The 20,452-nt window shown below is 43.1% G+C and overlaps 2 protein-coding genes across 4 annotated transcripts in view; one reads left to right on the forward strand and one right to left on the reverse strand.

Moving 5' to 3' along the window:
* The window catches only part of MCF2L2 (MCF.2 cell line derived transforming sequence-like 2), a 249,011-nt gene that overhangs the window by 72,599 nt on the left and 155,960 nt on the right, over positions 1 to 20,452 (reverse strand). The gene's annotated exons all lie outside the window — the stretch shown is intronic.
* Positions 839 to 20,215, forward strand: B3GNT5 (UDP-GlcNAc:betaGal beta-1,3-N-acetylglucosaminyltransferase 5). The gene is made up of 3 exons (XM_044251867.1): positions 839 to 1,147; positions 5,414 to 5,520; positions 16,309 to 20,215. Exon 3 carries the CDS (start codon positions 16,630 to 16,632, stop codon positions 17,761 to 17,763), a length of 1,134 nt encoding a protein of 377 aa, XP_044107802.1. The 5' UTR covers positions 839 to 1,147; positions 5,414 to 5,520; positions 16,309 to 16,629; the 3' UTR covers positions 17,764 to 20,215.

A 20,452-nucleotide genomic window follows, 5' to 3' on the forward strand; every position in this document is an offset into this window, starting at 1 on the left:
GCTGGGGGTGGGTACTGTATGTGTAACCTTGATCAAGGGTTTTATTTCATACAGATAAAGAAGGGAGGTGATGCGCTGTACAGTGTATCAGCTTACGTATGGGTCACTGTCAGTGACTCCCTTACAAATCACATTATGTTAATATTTCTGTATATGGTCTGATATGCATATGACACTATGATCTTTTAGCAATGCTGACTGTGCTCTATAGGTAATATATGAAAAGAATTGCATGTTTGAAACTATGGCGAAGTGCTTAAAGAGAGCTATTACAAAACTTCCTGAAAATCGAGTTTGGAATAACAAATACAATGTTGTATTTACAGCTTCAAACTCTGATTCAGTAATCTATTTTTAACCTATTACCTGTCTTACTGCCTTTATGACAAGAAACCCAAAGTTGTTTTTTTTTTATCTTACCGAAGTATTTAGATTAATGTTTTGCTTTCTGTCATGTTCTGAAATATGTACAATTACAAAATCATTCAAAATATTACTTGTTAAATGATAATGTTTGTTCTATTAGGAGAAGGCTAGAACATTTGGGGGACAAGAAACCAAATCCATAAAGCATTTATTTACAATCTCTTTCCTTATCAGAAATTTATATTCTCCTGATTTTGTCCAGTTACGTGCATGAAGTATTTTGAAAAAGGGGAAACAACTCAAAAGGGCCCTTCTTGCGGATTCTGGCTCACAGTGGATCATCAAAGTTAACGATCTCAATTAACTGAAGACGCGGTAGGGTGGGTACTTCCTGGAGTCGTCAAACACCAACAAGAACTGGCGGGGCGGGACCCATCACTTTCAGCAACACGCCGAGTTGGCGGCGGAGGCGTGGGCCACGTTCGACTTTGGCAGTGAACACCAAAAGGTGCAGGAAACGTGCACTGGCCGTGCCGCAGGGCAGGCTCCCGGGTGCCGCACCCCCACTCTCCGCCGGGAGCCCCTGATTGGGTCCTCCCCAATCGCCGGCTCCAGCCCGCCCCCGCCCGAGAAAGGTAGCCGAGTTCAGCGCTGACTGCCCAGTCCTGGCCCAATATTTAAAGCGGGCAAGTTTTGTTCTTGAGACCACCGACTTTCGCTCCGACGCCCGGAAGATAGCCGACCTCTGACTTAGGAATTTAAATAGCTGGGCTTGGACTTGGTGAGTTTTGCTTTAAGCTGTCTTCTAATTTGGGCTAGGCTTGAAGGTAAAATCATTGGAGGGGGGGGGTGATCCCTCCCCAATTGTATTTTTAAAAAGAACCGCGGTAGGGAAGCTTAGTTTCATGTAAATTAGGGTTTTCTTCTGCTGTGAGTTAGGCCTCAGAAGCTCAAGGCGTAAGTGGCGTGACAAGAGATCTTTTAAAAGACTAGCCTGCCCTTAGAACTCTTGGCTCTAAGAATGAAAATCAGATGATCAGAGAACTGCCGCTCGGTCAGAACTTACTCATAACTGTTGTGTGTTCTGAACGAAAGGATCATTAGTCTAACAAATTCTACTTCCTAATGAAAAGTGTCTGGAGACCAGTTTCATATGCAATTCATATGTGCGTTCAATCGTAACGATTAAAAAAAAATGCTCTGCAGCCCACCGCACCCTAACAGGGGCCGAGGGCCCTCGTGGATGGAAATGTTGTCTTCCCTTCCACATCACTAAATGGGGGTAGTTCTGGCACGCTTGGAGGGGACAAGCCTCAGCTCCGCGGATGGCTGGTTCTTTGTGCCGGGGACGGGAGACTGACTCCCGTGGTCCGCAGAGAGGTCTCCGGGCCGCCCAGCCTCTGCCCCGCCCCTGGCCGGAGCGGCGGCCCCACTACACCGCGCCTTCTCAGCGGAGCAGCTCTCGGGCTACGGCAAGGGAGACTCGGACTCTCCATTAGCTTTCTTTAGACCGGGAGAGGTCTCCGAAGGGCGGACAGGGGAAGAAAGGAGAAGGGAGCCGAGAGAAGGTGAAGGCACGCCTGCTCGCATGGGTGGCTGCAGGACTTAAGGTTGGAATGCGCTCCGGGGCCAGGGCGCACGGCTGGAGCAGACACCCGGGCCTCGGCCCTCTGCTCTGGCCGGGACCGCGAGCGGCCCAGACTCGGGAGGCCCTAACCGCCACGGGGCAGGGTTGCCCGCCGCCAGCTTGCGCGGCGGGGAAGGGGAGGGCGCATTCCCTCTCCGGAGCGTCTTTGTTCGCTCTGGCTGGCGGGCGCGGGCGCCCGGCAGCCGACACCCCGGGCCGAGTGCCGCCCGAGTGCGGCAGGTAGGTTGGGGCCCCGGAGCTCCATTTGGGGTTAAGTTTCTTGGGGCCCAGCGGGTTCCTCGTCCCCCGGGGAGCTTCAGCGAGGCGGATACCGAGACGCAGCGCGGGGATACCGAAGCGGGCCGGAGCGCGGGAGCCCGCAGGCGAACACCGCGTCCTGTGGTTCCCGGATTCCGGATGGGATCCCCAATCGGGCTACAATCCCTGCGCTGCAGGGGTGAATTCGGGTAGAAAGCCTGTGTCGGGCTAGAAATTAGGAAGCCGCCAGACTGGGGAAACTTTCGGCGAGTTACTGACTGGGGAAATGCAGACAAGGAAGTGGGCAGGCAGAGGAAACTGGGAAAGGAGACCTCTTGTTACTGGTAGGTCTTGGCCACTCTATTTTAACTGCCGAATTTTATTTGTAACCTTTAGTTACAGCCGGTTGCTTACCCAAATACAATATAGGTCAAAGTAGTAACTTTGCATCCGATTCTAACCACACAGCCTATATTTTGTCTTATCCAGTGTTGGTTTTCATAGGTTATGGGTCATGTTAAAGGGACACCGATGTTGTAACTGCACAGTGTCTGCTGGTGGCTTGTAGCTCTTATTTAGGGTAATTCTCTGATGAAAGTACATCAGTTAGAATTGGACTTGTTCCTCTGTGTCTTTATTTTGGGAACTTTGCCTGGTCCCTATGGGGGAAGGGAGAGGGACGTGAGAAACTGAAATTGACCCAGAAAAGGATGCTCAAAGATAGTTGTGTTCAGTGGTAGCGCAGAAAAGAGCCCCTCTTGAACTTTCTGAAAGGGAAATTGGTGATAAGCAGCTGAAAAATTAAGTTGAGAAATTAAGTTTCTCAAAAGAAACTTAATGATAGATTTTGTATCTTGTCACATGGGAGGGAGGACTGCTTTATTTGTTCAACTTTTTTTTAAATTATTATTTTAAAGCAAGATAAATTCGATACCTGAAAGGTTTACATTAGACACTTCGTATGACCCTTCTGTCTCCTGCTCCTTCTCTCCGTCCCTTCCCCTTCTCCTACAAGCCCCCTCCATTTATTGAGCACTGGGAGGCTAAAGCTGAGGCTGACTCCCTCCAACTCACCTCATTTCCCCTGGGGCTCACCCCCAACACCTTCTGATGGGTATGGGCGTTATGACAGGGAGAGTTCAGGCTAAAGCTCAGAGAAGCTGTTTCCGAGGAAGTGAGAAATGAAGGGTGGTTAGGAGGCATTGGTGCTATTACACACAAATGACTTGCCCAAACAAAAAAGTCCCCAAAACCTCAGAATGTAGAGAATAATTTTCAAATAAACTGCAGGCTCTAGCAAGTAAAAATGTCACATTATACTTCCTTAAAATGGAGATCAATTTCCCCTTTTACAAAATATTGATTCAAATAAAAAGATTGTAGGAAAGTGAAATAACTTTCTAATTCTCAAATATAGAACAGCTTGAATAATAACTCTTGGGTTTTGAAATGGGTCATCTTTTAAAATGGGTCACTTTGGCTGGAATCATTGCACTTGGTGACTTTCAAATTGTAGGTAGAGTTCTTTCTCAGGACCAACTGCCCCATAATCTACATAACAGAATATTAGGATGTTATAAGAAAGAAAATGGGAGAAATTCAGAAGGAAGTGGTCTCTTTTTGAAGTAACATGTATCCTATCTTTTTGGAATTTTGTACATGCTCAACTGAATTGCCCTAAGCTTTGCATTTTATAGCACATTAAACCTTTTTTGGAATATTTCCATAGCCATTATTTTATTCCATTGTTAGAATAATCTTGTTAGGAGCTGCATATATTGTGTTTATGTTCCAGAAATTAAGGCACAACAAATTATTATAAGAGCTCTTCCATTTGCAAGCAAAGATTAAGCCAGAACGATGCAAATCCAGGATATTTTTCTTTTTCTTTTTTTAAGAGTTTATTTATTTGACAGACAGAGATCACAACAAGTAGGCAAGTGTTGAGAGGGGGAAGCAGGCTCCTTGCTGAGCAGAGAGCCCGGTGTAGGGCTCTATTCCAGGACCTTGTGACCATGAACCCAGCTGAAGTCAGAGGCTTAAACCACTGAGCCACTCAGGCGGCCCCCAGGATATTTTTCTTGTATTATGCATATATATATATATATATATGGTATAAGAATCTTCATACTGAAAGGTATGAAGTATATATATATGTATATATATACATTTATACTGAAAGGTATGAAGTGTATATATATATAATATATATATATATGAAGTATAAGAATCTTCATACTGAAAGGTAAGAACCTTGATGAGGTGAAATGTAAACTTAGAATAAAAAAAGTGATTTTTTAAATTTTTCAATGCTGGAAGTTTAGAGACTGGCTTTTATCTATAACTTATTTTTTAAACTTTGTTTATATTCTGTAGTGAAGGCTTTGATGCTGGAAGACAGTTTTCTGCAGAAAGGAATGTTCTACCATGTCTGTAGGCAATAAGCCCCTGACAGTCCAAGTTCAAAATATTATCACACAGCTTAGATCCACCTAAAATTTCATATTTTATCTCTTTATTCCTTTTCCTACAATTTTTTCTGCAACTTTTTGATAGTGCTCTAGGCAGAGCAAGTTAAAAAGCTGCCTCAGCTTGGGTTTCCTCCATAATTTACAGGGCCTTATAATTTTTTGGCTGAGTCATCTTTGTAGAAATTCTTTTTTTTTTTTTAAGTGCTTGTGGGAGCCATATTGTTCTTTCCTGTCAATGATGATGCAAAGGCATGTTCAGCCAATTAGTAATGATACTACTGTTCTCAGTCTCACCAGTACTTGGGATGTGTTAAGTGCCCCTTAGCAATCAGATCAGTATTTCTAAAAACTTGTATCTAATAAATATTTTTTGAGAACAGTATTAGTGTATAGCTTATCATTTTGAAAGGTGATTAACCCCTAAAGAACATTAGCTACTGACTAATGGTATTGACATGGTACAAATGTATGAACAATTTCTAGAGAGAGGAAATTAGCATAGATTTGAACACCTGATTTAGACGACACTTTGTCAAATAAATGGTCTCAAATGATCCTCAGAAAAGACTGTGGCACATTGTTTAGAGTGAAGTCAAACTCATGTGACCAGTAAATGGAAGCAACAGAATATGTCTACCTTTGTTCATGTTCTAAAACTCTTTTGGTTTTTCTACCCATGTGCCTCAATCAGGTCTGGATTCCAGATTGCACCAGAACACCTGCTTACTCCACTAGGAGGTTCCACACTGGAAACATCTCGGAAGCCTTCCCTGCATCCTGCCTGTGGCCTACTACACAGTATGTGGTAAATTCATATTTGTTGAATTAATTAAATGTAGGCATTATCTACTTTTGGGGCTGTTCCACCTAATGCCTGCAACAGGTAGATATTTAAATAAATGTTACTAATCTATTATAATAAATGTTGATTGAGACTGGAATGTTAAATATACATCTTGTATTTTACACCATTATTTTTTGTATTCTATAAACTCTCAGTCAAATGTTATTTCTAAATACAATAGAATAGGACATATGAACTGCCATTGGACAGAAGCCTGTATGTCTAGCTCATATAATAGGTTTTTACCAGATTATGATGTCACCCTATTTTTTTTTTAAGATTTTATTTATTTTTATTTAGAGAGGGAGCATGTGTGCAGCAAGCAGTGGCCGTGGGGGAGGAACAAAGGGAGAGGAAGAATCTCAAGCAAACTCCATGCTGAGCATGGAAGCCCACTGCAGGGCTCAGTCTCATGACCCTGAGATCATGACCTAAGCCAAAATCAAGAGCCACACACTTAACTGACAGAGCCACCCAGGTGCCCCGTCACCCTATTGTTAAATCACTGTTTTTCATATCATAATATTACCTCAGACGTGCCTTTCATTTCATCCAATACTTATTCATCAAATAGTTGGACTCTCTGAGTCCTGTACTTTTTACTCTCCTCTCCTTCCCTCCTCACTTCTCGACCCCTTCTGCCCTTAAATCCCCCAGTTTTCTTTGTGGAGGAAAGATTTTCTGCACCCAAAAGACACAAACTCACGTTGCTTTTGCCTATTCTCCTATGCTACTGGGAAAACTGAGACAGAAGGTTAAAGAAAGGGTGGGTTACAAAGAGAGTGAGAACAAGCTCTGACAAAAGGCAGGCGATAGTAAAATGTAAAGGACTCCAGACTTCAGGGAAGCAGATTCTTTGCCTTGGTGGGTGCTTCTCTTGGCCCTGCGCCTCTCACGTCCCTGTTCTCCCATCCTGATGGACGCTGTAGGAAAAGCAGCTGGCCAGTGCCAGGGAGGAAGGCAGGTGCGGAGCTCAGGGACAGGACCTCCTGGAACCCATCAGCTGCTTCTGAGCTTCCACAGATTCTGGAATTAACCCATCAGCTGCTTCTGAGCTTCCACATATTCTGGAATTCTGGAGGTTACGTGGTCAGCCCCATGTCTGGGTGCGGTGCCTCAGTTTCTCCTGCAACACAGGGAGGGCTTTCTCCCTCATAGGTTGCTGTGAGGCTTAAAGAGTCTCTATAGAACTTAAAGCACTCAGAACAGAGCCCAGAGCACTGTAAACACTTAGGCTAGCAACTGTTGCTAGAGTGGGCAAAAGGAGAAATTTGTTTCTTAACTAGGCAAGAACAAAACTGACAAGGATTGTATTTAAAAGAGCAAGCGCCCTGTCCGCACAAACAACTATGCCTCAGGAATCAGTACAGAAGGCCAAGCTTAGAGAAGCAAGTGTTTGACCTCCCTGAGACCTACTTTGTATTTCTGCTTTTTTGTTTGTTTCAAATTCTGTTACCGGGAATTTTCAGTCACTTTTAATGTAACTCCTCTGAAATATAATAATACTCTATAGTCCCTCACCACCAGTTTCCTTAGTGCTTGTCTTTACTTAGGGCCTGCCTTTACTTGTTTGCTCATTTGGTATTTCCTTGTCTTTTTTTTTTTTTTTTTTTTTTTTTTTCCTATAACCGGCAAACAGAAATCTACACCAGTGTTTAACTTGTAAAGAAACATATAATTTAGTTTATATAGACGGGGAACTTGTTACTAGATTCACACTGTGGGTTTTATAACTAATTTTTCCCTCTGTCCCACATCCATGCTTGCTACAAGTTGTAATTTAGAGTCTTTGGGTAACACTGAATCCAGAACTAACTCTGTATCATTTCTGGATAGATAACAACTCTAGATGGTTTCTGATCTCTGCCAATGGCTTCAGCTAAATTTTTATAGCTAAAGTCACAGCCACAAAAACACCTAAAGACCCCAACTGGGTAGAATTTTTCCTTTTTTATAGGCTTTATATAGGAAACACTCAAATATGGATTAAAAAATAAATACCAACTGAGGGAATATTTAATTTTTCACACTTAAGATGTGAGTGGTAAATTCAAATTTGGGGTTGTTACCTTCCGTTTTGAGCAAACGGAATAGGCAGTTTGTACTAAACCATACCCAGCTGTGTTACTCATCACCAATGACTGTAATGAATTTTACTAAGAAAAATGTAGGAGAACAAATTACAGCATTTACCATAAATTTAGGGCTAAACCTGATTTCCTTTAACATGGCAGCTGGGCTCTTGAGGATTGGTCCTAGCTCTCTTTAGGGGGAATAGAGGATTAGAACAAGCCAGGAAAATAATGCTTGGAATGAAGAGCAAAATGCCACCTAAGGATAGATAGAAATGTCATATTTCTTTCCTGTGAGTTATGTATGCCTGGACAGGAACCAAAACTGTCTCATATGGGACTATAAGTAATACAACTTTAAATATCAAGTACTCTGGCTTTTTTTTTTTTTAAACTGATGTACTGAAGGAGCATCCTTAGTTTATAATTATACTTTTATGACCTTTAAGTTTTGTGCCCTAAATGAGTGCCTCCCCTGCCTCTCCCTGAAAGTGTGCTCTACTGAGGGGATGGAAAGGGTTGGTGAGCCTGGGGATCTGGGAAGAGGGGGCCCACATGGGGGTGAGAAGGGACAATACATGTGATGTCTTCCCCTTTTTCTGTGGGCAGGAGGGGAAGCCACAGCTAAGAGTGAGGGGCACAGACAGAGGGAGGAGATTGAGCATGGCTGATGAGGGAGCATGGCTCCATGAGAGAGAGAGAAGGTCCAGGACAAGTGAAGGCTCCTCATACAGAATTGAGCCCTCTGCCCACAGCTCAATATCACCACCTGCAGTAACAGTCTGCCCAGGGGGTTATGCCTCCCCTGCAGCCTGAAGGCAGGAAGGACCCGACATCTGATATTGTTGGGGTGGAAGAGCAGGAACCAAGGAGAGAAGGGCAAAAGTGCCAGACGATTCTGCATCTGAGACAGGCAGCTGGGGAAGTAGGAAGGTCAGGCGATTGCCGGATGGGGTGGGAGTGTTAGGGAGCAGGTAAGGGGTGGGCAGAGGATTCTGGGGGATTATTTAAGAGGCTGTGGTTGAAGAGCGATCAGACCAGAGAGTGTGCACTGGAATTTGAAATTTCAAAGGAAATGCAGTTGTAGGTGAAGCCACCTAAATGACTTTCTTGTCAATAAGTTGAGTGTGTGGGAGGGTATGTGAACGAAATAGTATACCCTTCATAACATAAGGACTCCTTAGATTTGAGTGTCGCAGGTCTACTAAGTAAGACTTGGAAATACAGTTTCTCTAAGAATAGATGTTGGTGATCTATGACAACAATGGCCAGAAACAATGGTCAAAAACAGATGGTTGGAAGCAAAAACAGATACATTTTGAATTCAAACCAATGGGCTTTCTGTAGTTCCAGGTCTCAGATTCAGTGTTGCTCCTCCTGGAAGTTGCCTCCCCTGCTCCACCCACCCCCATCTCTCCCCTCCTGACTCCCAGCACAGACCCCACTCTTTGCCCCAGGGCTCTCCTTCTGCTCAGAGCACCATCAGGGGCCTTAATCTTTCCTGCCCTCGGATGGTCACCCTCTACTGTTCTTTACCTCATCTTAACTTTCTATGAACTAGCCCTTGTTAAAATAGTTCCTTTTTAGGGGCGCGTGAGTGGCTCAGATAGTTAAGCATCTGCCTTCGGCTTAGGTCATGATCTCCAGGTCCTGGGATGGAGCCCTGAGCCCTGCATCTGGCTCCCTGCTCAGTGGGGGAGTCCCTCTGACCCTCCCCCTGCTTGTGCTCTCTCTGCCTTTCTCTGTTAAAAAAAAAAAAGAAAGAAAGAAAATAGTTCCTTTTTAGAAGAAATAACCATCTGAAGTTTTACAGAATTTGTATAGTATTCTCTTTCATTTGTTGAACGGTATTACCTAGTCCTTGAACTCAAACCTGCGCAGATAAATTGATGCCCCATAAATATATGCATGCATGCACGGGCACATCAAGTAAAACACACACATGCACACAGGCGCGTAAAGTGAAATACACACAGCATTTATGTGCTCATAAAGTAAAATCGTATGCTTCCTTTTCTTCCTCCTCCCGCTCCTTCTTCCCCTGAGTTTCCTTCCTCCGGGCCCCTCTGCTCCTCTCTGGTCCTCTTAGCAGCCACCTTCCTTATGCTCAGAGCACTGCCCCCTCTGCAGTCCTGCTGCCTCCTCCAGTCTCACCTGACCCCCTGGACTGCCCCACCTGCTGTCCTCTCACACCTCTGTTCAACACCAGCCGAAACCCGGACACGCTGTCCTCACTCCTAACTCAGGAAACCAGCTGGCCCTCCTGTGTGGCTAATGCTGGAAACCAGAAGTCCCCCTCCCCCTCTCCTCCCATCCCAGGCCACTCAGCAGGGAGTGCTGGGTTTGTTTTCCTCCAAAGGGTCTTCCTTACCCTCTGACTTCCCTCCTCACTTCCACCACCCTAGACCAGGCCTCCTCACCTCCCTCTGCTTCAGTGTGAGGCCCCGAGGGAACTGGGGGACCCATCTCCAGGCATCCCCCATCCATCCCAAGTGCCACCACCAGAGTAGTCCCTTCATATGATGCTTAGTGCATGCATACTGACAAGGCAGTTTTCGTTCAAACAAAAACTGAAACGTCTGTGCCTTCTTGCTGCCCTCGGCACATGCTGACTCCTCTGCCTCATTTTCAAGGCCCGCCCCCATAAGCGGGCCCTGATCTCTCAGCTTTCAAATACCTGCTTGAATCTCAACTATTTGTGATGTTGTTATTTTTTTTCCTTTCTTGCCTGAAACAGATTGCTTCTTTTCCTGTAACCATCTAAATCCTGTTCATCCTCAGGCCCTCCTATGCTGCTGTCACTGATCTCTACTACCAGGGACTCGTCTTTTTTGCCTAGAGTTGGTATTGTCTAAATTAGTGCTGTGACGCTATCTGCAATTTACTGTGATCTGCTGCTTTTTGTCCTTGGAACTGATTTTTCAAGTGGGCATCCTGAGTCTTGTCTCAACTAGACTGTAGATGCTTTCAGAGAGGAGACTATGAAATACTACTGCATGACTTCCACCACGCCCAACTGGCATAATGATTCCTTAGCAAATACTCACATACTTGTCGGATTTGTTGAAAGGTTGAACACTGAGGTTGTTTGACTTGAACTTAAAGTATAGGCCTCACTATTCGTGATTAAAACTTCAAAATTTTCATCAGGCTTTGTATAGTATTTCAGGATCCACTAAAGTAGACTCAACATAGAAATGGGTTACCAGCAAGAACAAAGTAGAAAAAAAAAAGAAATCAGGGGTCATCTAGGGTAACTTGTAGTCCCTAGTTGTTTCTGGAAGAGTTTAAAGAGTTCTCTTGTGAAGAAATATTCTTGAGTAACTGTGGGGCACAGCTCCCAGACTGAAGAGCATTTGGGATACGGTCAGCCACCTTCTTTTCTGATGTTCCTATTCTTTATTCTTCTGGCTATTCCTCTCTATTAGGAAAGAGAATACCAAGAGAATCTGCTCCTTCTTTTTAGTCCAAATAGAAGCAAACCCAAGTTATAGTCCAAATATTTGCATACAGGTCTTGCTCAATGGAGGAATGGGTTACATCCCAGTAAACCCAGTAAATTTTGAAATTACTGGAAGTCAAAAAAGCATTTATACACCTAACCTACCAAACAGCATAGCTTAGCCTAGCCTAACTTAAATGTGCTCAGAACATTTATATTAGCCTACAGTGGGGCAAAAGCATCTAACACCAAGTATATTGGATACGAAAATGCTGAATAGCTCATGTAATTGAATACTATAGTGAAAGTGAGAAAGAGAATGGCTGTAAGTGTAGTGCTTGCTTACCCTCATGATTGCCTAGCTGACTGGGAGCTGCGGCTCACCGCTGCGGCCCAGAAACTATCATATGGCATATCACTGGCCTGGGAAACGATCAAAATTCCCAGTTTGAAGTATGGTTTCTACTGAGTGCATGGTGCTTTCACACCATCGTAAAATACAAAAATCGTAAGTCGGGGACTGTCTGTATTTACCTCTGAGTAGTTCTTTGTCCTGTTCTCTCCTACGGTCTTTCTTGTTTCCTCTTCCCAGCAAGACTCTGAAGTCATCTGTAATTTTTCCATCCCCTAGATAACAATACATTGACGTTCACCCCCAGTCTGCAGATGAAGTCATGAACTCAGAGTGCAGGGAGGGTGGCTGAGTTGCACAGTGAACCTGGCCCCCAGCGCGGGTGGCCCTGGGGCTTGCAGCCTGGGGCCTGGTCCCTGTGCTGCGCACTGTGCACACAAAGGAAGCTGCAGGCACAGCATTCTGGTGGGCTGGTTCCTGAGCTCACAGGCATTATCTGGCTCCTCTGTTCCCCCGGCAGGCCCAGCATGTTCCCTCCAGCTACGGCAGGCCTGTGGGTTTCTCTGTGGTGGCCTCCCCTCCCTTTGGAGCCGAAAGCTAGAAGAAGTGTTTGCAACAAGCCTGAAGGCTCTGTGTGAAACGGAAGAGGGGAGTCCATGAGGGTGCGGGGTGCCCACCGGCAAAGCCAGGGCCGGCGGGCATCGCTGTTTGGTTCTGATTCGTGAATTTAGACCATGGAAGGGCCTTTTGCTTCTGGTTGGGCAATGCTGCCTAGGGACTATGTTCGATTTGGAGGAGTTTGGGGGTTCTTTCGTTATAAAAGTGAAGCTGGGTACTGCCAAAGAGTAGTTCACCTTTCCTAATCGTCCCCTCATCAGATCAGTCCTATCAGGGGGCTTTGGTTATGACTGGTATAAATGACAGCTAAACAATTCAAGCTGCTGAGGTGGGAGGAATCTTGTTTTAGAATTGCATGTGCTGTTCTGAACCTAACTAAGTAGTGTGGGTTGTTGGCTTTGCAACAGGTTCTTTGTCGTTTTTTTAGAAACTGTTTCGACTCTTTGACTCTCAATGGGGAACAGATGAAGAAATATAGGGGAATAAGGTAAATACACATGGATCAGGGGTGGGGAGCAGGGGAATACATACATGGTCTGGGATGGTTGCTAGAATGCCTGGTAGCAGCAGAACACACCAACCAAAGGAGTAATAGGCCCCATTCATTAGAGAGATACTAGGGCCTCTGTGAGTCAAGTGTTTATGTGGGTGTTGGAGGAGTCAGGCCTGTGGGTTGATTGTCTAGCAAGAAGCTCAGACTTGTAAACAACTGGGAATAGGTGCAAAGCGAGCTGACATTGCAACATTATGAGTGCAGCTTCTCAGAAATGAGAAGCTGGTTTTGCCTGCAGTTCCAAAGGTTACTCTGTGTGTCTTGCCCAGGGTCTGTTGGAATAGAAACTGCAGATTAGTCTCAATTGATAATTTTCTTAGAATTCTTAAACAGTTAGGGGATCTTAAAATCTGCCCTTAAGAATTCTCTGCTGCTTTACATTAAGCGTCCAGTTCTAGAGGCAGAAGAGGGTATCTGCCCTCACAGGGGGACCCTTATCTAAGTGAGCACTATTAAGACCAAGAGGAAATGTCCCCTCCCTCCTGAATGAAAGTGATTCTGCAAAGTTTAGGCAGATGCCACCATCAGAAACTGATGTTTCCCACTGTCTTTTCCATTCTACTCGAGAGGATTCGGTCCACCAAGACCAGCCAAACCAAGAGGGGAAATTACTAATTCTGATCTATCCCTTGCTCTTTTGATGGTAAAGCACACACACAAAAAATACATTTTACATTACAACCTGAAGCCACATATACATAAAACTGAAAGTTTCACAAAATGATACTTAAACTACTTTCAGTGCATTATGCCATTCTCTATTTTGTTCTTTCTTTTCCTTTTCCTTTTTTAAATACTGGTTGTGACTTCCTCAGAGGCACTAGCAAGTTTTAAAATCTATACCCTGTGAGATAAGATGATTATCTCTGGACAAAGTCTCCATGAGGGTTGGCTCTGATCTCCCACACTCCTTGGACTTTTGCATGCCTGGTCTTTGCTGTTATCAGTCCAACACGGAGTAACTTTGGCAGATAGGTAACACAGCTATATGTAAAGGGCCAGAAGCTGGGAAGGAATTTCCATAGCCAAAGTTAGCCCAGCAGAGCAGGGTGCTCTAAATGTATGCAGTGGTTTCATAGCATGGCCGAAGGGCAGGGGACTTGAGGTGGAGATCTTTGAGCACAAATGCAGAGCCTTTTTCCTGGGGCTTGTGATGTAGGCTCAGCCATGCAGCCAGCCCGGACTGAGTGGAGCTTGCGTGGTCTTTTCCCCGTCAATCTGAAGCTCAGGAGACTGATATGTTAACCCTGAGGGGAGAGAGTACTTCTCCAGGCAAAAGGATGTATCTTACTTTGGATAAGCCATGAGGGATAGAGTACTTGAGGGCAGGAGGTGCTGTCTCCTAGTCATGAAAGAAAGGGGAGGACATGTGACTGACTGGGCCTCCTGACCCCAGTTCTTCCCAAGTGACCAGCTGTTTGAGTGAAGGATGTCTCCACCCCCACCATGGTTCTTTGTACCGACATTCAGAGAATGCCTACCAGGTCAGACACTGACCTGCATGCTGAGGGTAGGGTGTCTTCGACATCGTGCCCTAGTCACAGAGTTCACAGTGTAATTGGCAGAGACAGTTAAATTTAAAAAGTCAGTCTGGGAAGATGGGTTCAAGAATGTGCTGTGGTAATACAGGAAGCCTCATATTTGGTAGTAGTGCTGGAGAGTGTCTGCCATTCTGACTTCCCAGAAAAGGATGCCTATAGAATTTAGTGAAGATTATAGTATACTACTTATTAGCAAAGAGAGCAGGGCTCAGCAGGCCACAGGACTGTGGGTACAAAGGCTGCCACGTGTGAACTAGCAAGCATGGCTGAGCTTCCAGCCAGCACTCTGGTACTGACAACTGTTAGAGAGAGCATCTGAAGGGGGTGAAGGAGCTCGATTAGTCTCATGGTTAGATCTGAGTTTTATTTTTATTTATTATTTTTTAAAGATTTTTATTTATTTATTTGACAGAGAGACAAAGAGACTGTGAGAGAGGGCACGCAAGCAGGGGGAGCGGGAGAGGGAGAAGCAGGTTTCCCGCCAAGCAGGGAGCCTGATGAGGGGCTCCATCCCAGGACCCTGGGATTATGACCTGAGCCAAAGGCAGACGCTTAAAGACTGAGCCACCCAGGCACCCCTCGATCTGAGTTCTAGAAAGGTCACTCTAGGGTAGCAGATGGGTCGGTCGGGGATTGTTCTGGCTGCTGCACTTGTCTGGGTGAGAGGTGATGATAACAGGAAGAGGTGAAGAGAGATTTAGAAGAAGCAATTCACAGGATTAAGTAACTGGCTATGGAATGGAGGAAGAGGAGGACTTTCAGATTTCTGGCACAGATGCATGAACTGCAGTCAGACTCAAAGAAAGAGAAAATGGCAACAGCGGGTGTTAGGGGAGAAGACCATAGAAGGGGTAAGAAATGGCACTGGATTGTCCCTGTGTGCAAGGTCTGTCTACCTCCCTCTATCTATATTTCTGTGAATATTCCCATTTAACTTGCATAAGGACTGAGTTAAATGGGGTCATCCCAGTCTTTCAGATTCCTGGATTAGGTGCACGCTGCAGGGCAGCGGGAGAGCCAGTGCTGGTGTTCACATTGCCAGACTACAAAGACAGTGCTCTTTGGCTATAACCCTGTGCCTTCCTGGTTTGAATGTATTAAATTTGAGATGCCTGTTGAGCTTCCAAATGAAAAAGGAGGAAGAGGACTATATAGATGTGGGGCTCACAAAGTTATTTTGGTTTGAGAGAGTTTGGGCTGTGCTTTTGAAAATCTATCTCGACTCCCTGATTTACAAACCTTGATTTTTTTGAAACAAAATCTTATTCTTATTCCTGTCTTGTCTGGGGCAAGCTTTAATGAATTTTAACTGTTATGAACTTTCTTTTCATCATTCATCTATTTTGCCTTGAACTATATACAGGCATAATCTTGGGGAGACAGCAGGTTTGGTTCCAGACCAATCACAATAAGGCAAATATCATGATAAAGCAAGTCAAATAAATTTTTTGATCTCCCAGCACATATAAAAGTTAAGTTCACACTATACTGTGATCTGTGAAGTATGTCTAAAAAAATGTACATACCTTAATTAAAAAATACTTTATTGCTAAAAAATGCTAACCATCATCCAGGCTTTTACCGAGTCACAGTCACCTGATCACAGATCACCGTTACAAATATAATAATGAAAACATTTGAAATACTATGAGAATCACTGAAATGGGACACAGAGACACGAGGAGAGCAAATGCTGGTGGAAAAATGGCAACCTCTTGCTTGACGCAGGGTTGCCACAAACCTTCAACTTGTAAGAAAGGTGTTGTGCCCTAAAACCAGGGGTCCCCGCTGCTCCTTTCATCCTGGCTGCACTGCAGATCAGTATATTCCTGGACACACCCATGTGAGATTGTGAACTTCAAGTGTATAGGCTCATAGCCATTTGGGAGGCTTTTTATTTTTTAAAGTTAAGATGAGGAAAGGGCCTCCGTATGCTGAAGGGGAGGACAGTAGGGAGTGAATGGTTCTTTCCCTTTTCCTAGCCTCCTCCTGCTCCCGCCAAGAAACAAACATCTGTATGCCCCTGCTAAACACGAGCTGCCTCATCACCTTCTGTCCACATCTGGCACGTTACATTTCATTTTGAAGAACGAAAAGTCCTTTCTTCCTTTTTGGTCACTCTCACCCATTCACTTGGCATCTTTTCTCTTCCTGACTCTAACAGGTGGCACTTTACTCTCACAGAAGGAAGCCCATGGACTAGTGACACGAGGCCCGTCACCTAACTCAGTGAAGGATGCCGGTGTGGAAACACTCTGATGGGCCGGTGTCCTCCTCCTTCTGCGTGTTCCACTCTTTCACAATCTCAGAAAAAATGGTATGAAAAGACAATATTTTGTGACACGAGAAGCTCCTACTTTTCTAATGGTGGACGTGTATTAAGATGGACATCTGTTCTACACGATACCAAGTTCTACGGTCTCGAAGGAGCAAGCGCCCATTTAAAACCAACCCTAAGTAAAAACGGAGCTGCGTGGATGTCATAATGTTTGTGAGTGGCAGAAGAGTAAAAAAATGGCAGTTCGTTCAGTTATTTGCCACTTGTTTTATACTAAGCCTCATGTTTTTTTGGGGACCCATCGATAATCACATTGTGAGCCATATGAAGTCCTACTCCTACAGATACCTCATAAATAGCTATGACTTTGTGAATGATAGCCTGTCTCTTAAGCATAGTGTGGATGGGGCGACTCGCTACCAGTACCTGATTAACCATGAGGAGAAATGTCAGGCACAAGACATCCTCCTGTTACTGTTTGTAAAAACTGCTCCCGAAAACTACGATCGACGTTTCGCAATTAGGAAAACGTGGGGCAATGAGAAGTACGTTCAGTCCCAACTTAATGCCAACATCAAAACTCTTTTTGCTTTAGGGACACCTGCTAACCCACTGACGAGAGAAGAACTGCAGAGAAAACTGGTCTGGGAAGATCAAGTGTACAGTGATCTAATCCAGCAAGACTTTGCTGATTCTTTCTATAATCTTACTCTTAAATTACTTCTGCAGTTCAGTTGGGCAAACAGCTTTTGTCCTCATGCCAAATTCCTTATGACAGCTGATGATGACATATTTATTCATATGCCAAATCTTATCGAGTACCTTCAAAGTCTAGAAAAAATTGGCGTTCAGGACTTTTGGATTGGTCGGGTTCATCGCGGAGCTCCTCCTGTGAGAGACAAACGCAGCAAATACTATGTCCCTTATGAAATGTACCAGTGGCCGGCTTACCCTGACTATACTGCTGGAGCTGCCTACGTCATCTCTGGCGACGTAGCCGCCAAAGTCTACGAGGCGTCACAGACACTTAACTCTAGTCTTTACATAGATGATGTGTTCATGGGCCTCTGTGCCAATAAAATGGGGATAGTACCACAACACCATGTGTTTTTCTCCGGGGAAGGAAAAACTCCTTATCATCCCTGCATCTACGATAAAATGATGACATCTCATGGACACGTACAAGACCTTCAGGACCTCTGGAGGGATGCCACAGACCCCAAAGTCAAAACAATTTCAAAAGGGTTTTTTGGTCAAATATACTGCAGGATAATTAAGATAGTCCTTCTCTGCAGACTGACCTCTCTTAACACGTATCCTTGTAGGGCCGCCTTTGTCTAATGGTACTTGAATGTTGTATGTTTTCACTGTCACTGAGCCAAACCTGGGTGAAAAAACTTTATGTATTTGTTGATACCTTAAGTAAAATGAGTATGAAAAAACGAAGAAATATTTTGAAAACCCAGTCTATCAGAATGTTTCTTTGATTCTAGAAGCTATTCAGTGTAACTTATCTACTTCATGGCCCAAATTCATTTCAAGGAATTTATATTTAAAAAAGGTTTATGGAGACAAAACTAAAGGGAAACTCAAGTTCTCACTCAATGCCACATGTATATTTGAGGCATAGAGAAGTTGTTGAGGTGCCTTGGTGTTAGAGTAAGTGCTTTTGGAAAATACTAAGTGAATGTAAAGTACAACATTTCAAAGAAATTAGTATGTTGTCAGACCAGATTTACAAATTAGTTTTCACTGGAGAGCACGTGACTGGGGGAGATGGGAGCAGCAGAGGATTGGCATAGGAGAAAGTACTTGAACCTGAAAAGAAAGTTCCTGTTCTTCAGAGGGGACTTAGAAAAATGTACACAATTTCTTTAGAAACAGCCAAATCAATCATTGTCACATCCCTGTAGCTAACTTACCTAAATAGTATTAGAATCATTTAAAATATATTTATATCTTTTTTCAAAGTGTAATGTGAAATTTGAGCTGTCATTCGCTCTGGTCTAACTGGTACTTCATGTGAATTTTTTGATAATTAGAAATGACACAAAACATGGGCAGTTTATTGCTCACAAGGTCTTTATCTAGGGAGAAATCATTGTTCATTCAAATCAGCCAATTTTAATGAAATTTTCAGCTGGTTTTTAAATATTCAATATCAGCCTGTCTTTAAGGTAGTTTTTTGAATGTAGTTTGCAGAGAGGAATATAATAATGGAGAGGACTTCAAAAAGAAAGAACATTAAATGCCTCTTTTCTCCTTTTCTGTAATTTATAAAATAAAATTATTAGTGTGTAAATTATTGTGACGATGACGAAAATTAGCCTACCCCTCCCCAACAACATCTCCTAAACCACAGTACTTTGTCAGATTCTAAAATCAAGAGTATTCAGCATCAAATCAAAGCTATCCTACCTTAAAAAAAAAATAAGTTCTTTCATCAAAATGATTATCAGAGGTGTCATCAATTTTGAAATACCTCACAGTGGAAAGCAGAACGAAGTGATAGAATTGTCACCAGAATGAGGTTTAAAATATTTGCAAAGCTTCCTATTCAAAGAGATGTGGCTGAGCTCTGAAAGGGTAAGTTGCGTTCATCTCACTGGGCATGATAGAAATGTGGTCATGATGCAAAACCTCCCCTCATTACAGAAAGAACTAGGTGACGTCTATTGTCACAGGGATTATACGACGTCCAAAATGGTGACTTCAGCAAAAGCAGTTGAACTGATTGTAAAACCTCTGTCTCTGCGGAGGTGACTGTTAGGGAAAACTAAGATGTCTCATTTCATTAGATGAGGTCTGAAACATGCAGAACATAAAACTGAAAGAATTGGCAAACAATTGGAGGATGATACATATTGTAATTTTTTGCAGATAGCTTTTTAATGTTTACAGGAATTTTTTGTTAATTTTTTTTTCTATTTTGAAAATTGAGGCTTGTTTACATTGATTGCTCAGATTAATTTAGGATTTTTAACTAATGTCCAAACTACAGTGTCAACCTTTCTGGGCTTGTAGTGACTTTCAGAGTAGGTTCAATGTTTTTAGATTCTGACAGTTTCAGTTTTCTGACCAATTTTAAGACCTGTAGATAACAAAATCACATTTTGACAAAGCTGGTTTACAATTAATTTTTATTAGTTGATTCTTTAATAATTGTTTGCCTTTTGGCCATACATACCCTGGGTATCTATACTTGTAACTGTTTAAATTTTCCATTGGTTGAAAACATAAGTATCTCTCTGGCCATTGAGATGATCTTGTTTACAGCAATACTTTTGTGAAAAAATTATTTATTTGCAAAAGAGCTCCCCTCAATTGTGTTCATCTTCTTATTTTTGCTTAGAATAGAATGGAACAGATTTAAATTTAAAGGAAATATGAAGGCACTTCCTTTTTTAATAAGAAGGAAATTGCTAGATGCTTCCTTCATTTGATTTAAAGTACTGAGAAGAATATTTGTAAATAAAAGGATTCCAGCCTTTTAAAAAAAGGAGGAAAAAATATTTTTGGTGCTCTAATGCAGGGCTGTCTCAAAAATCGTCAACAAAGGGATACTGAACTATCAGCATGGATGGTCACTCGAGTTAGACGATGGTTGTACACAGTGTTAATGCTAAAAACTTTTTACCTCTTGGTTGGTTTGCATCTTTTTTCCATATTATTAATTTTATACCAGTATGTTAAATATTTATATTATTTTGAATTTTGCTCTTGTATGGCAAAATAATTAGTGAGTTTTTAAAAATAAATCTGTGATTTCCAATAAAGAACTTGAAAATTGTCAGATGTGTATTTGCACAAATTTTTAAACTCCTGTATGTGAACCCCATTTGTTTATATAATCAACTTGTTCTGTTTAATGTCAGGGAGGTCTGTAGTCCACAGTCTTAATCCTGTTGCTGTTCAGACCTGTTGCTGTGCCCAGGACAGAGGATTATCTTGTCCTCGCTCATGGAAACACCTAAAATGCTTCTTTAGTTTGTTAAATGACGTATGCTGGAATGTCTAAGTTCGGGGAAGT

This window comes from Neovison vison, chromosome 6 (genome assembly GCF_020171115.1).
Source record: "Neovison vison isolate M4711 chromosome 6, ASM_NN_V1, whole genome shotgun sequence".
In the NCBI taxonomy this organism is placed as follows: domain Eukaryota; kingdom Metazoa; phylum Chordata; class Mammalia; order Carnivora; family Mustelidae; genus Neogale; species Neogale vison.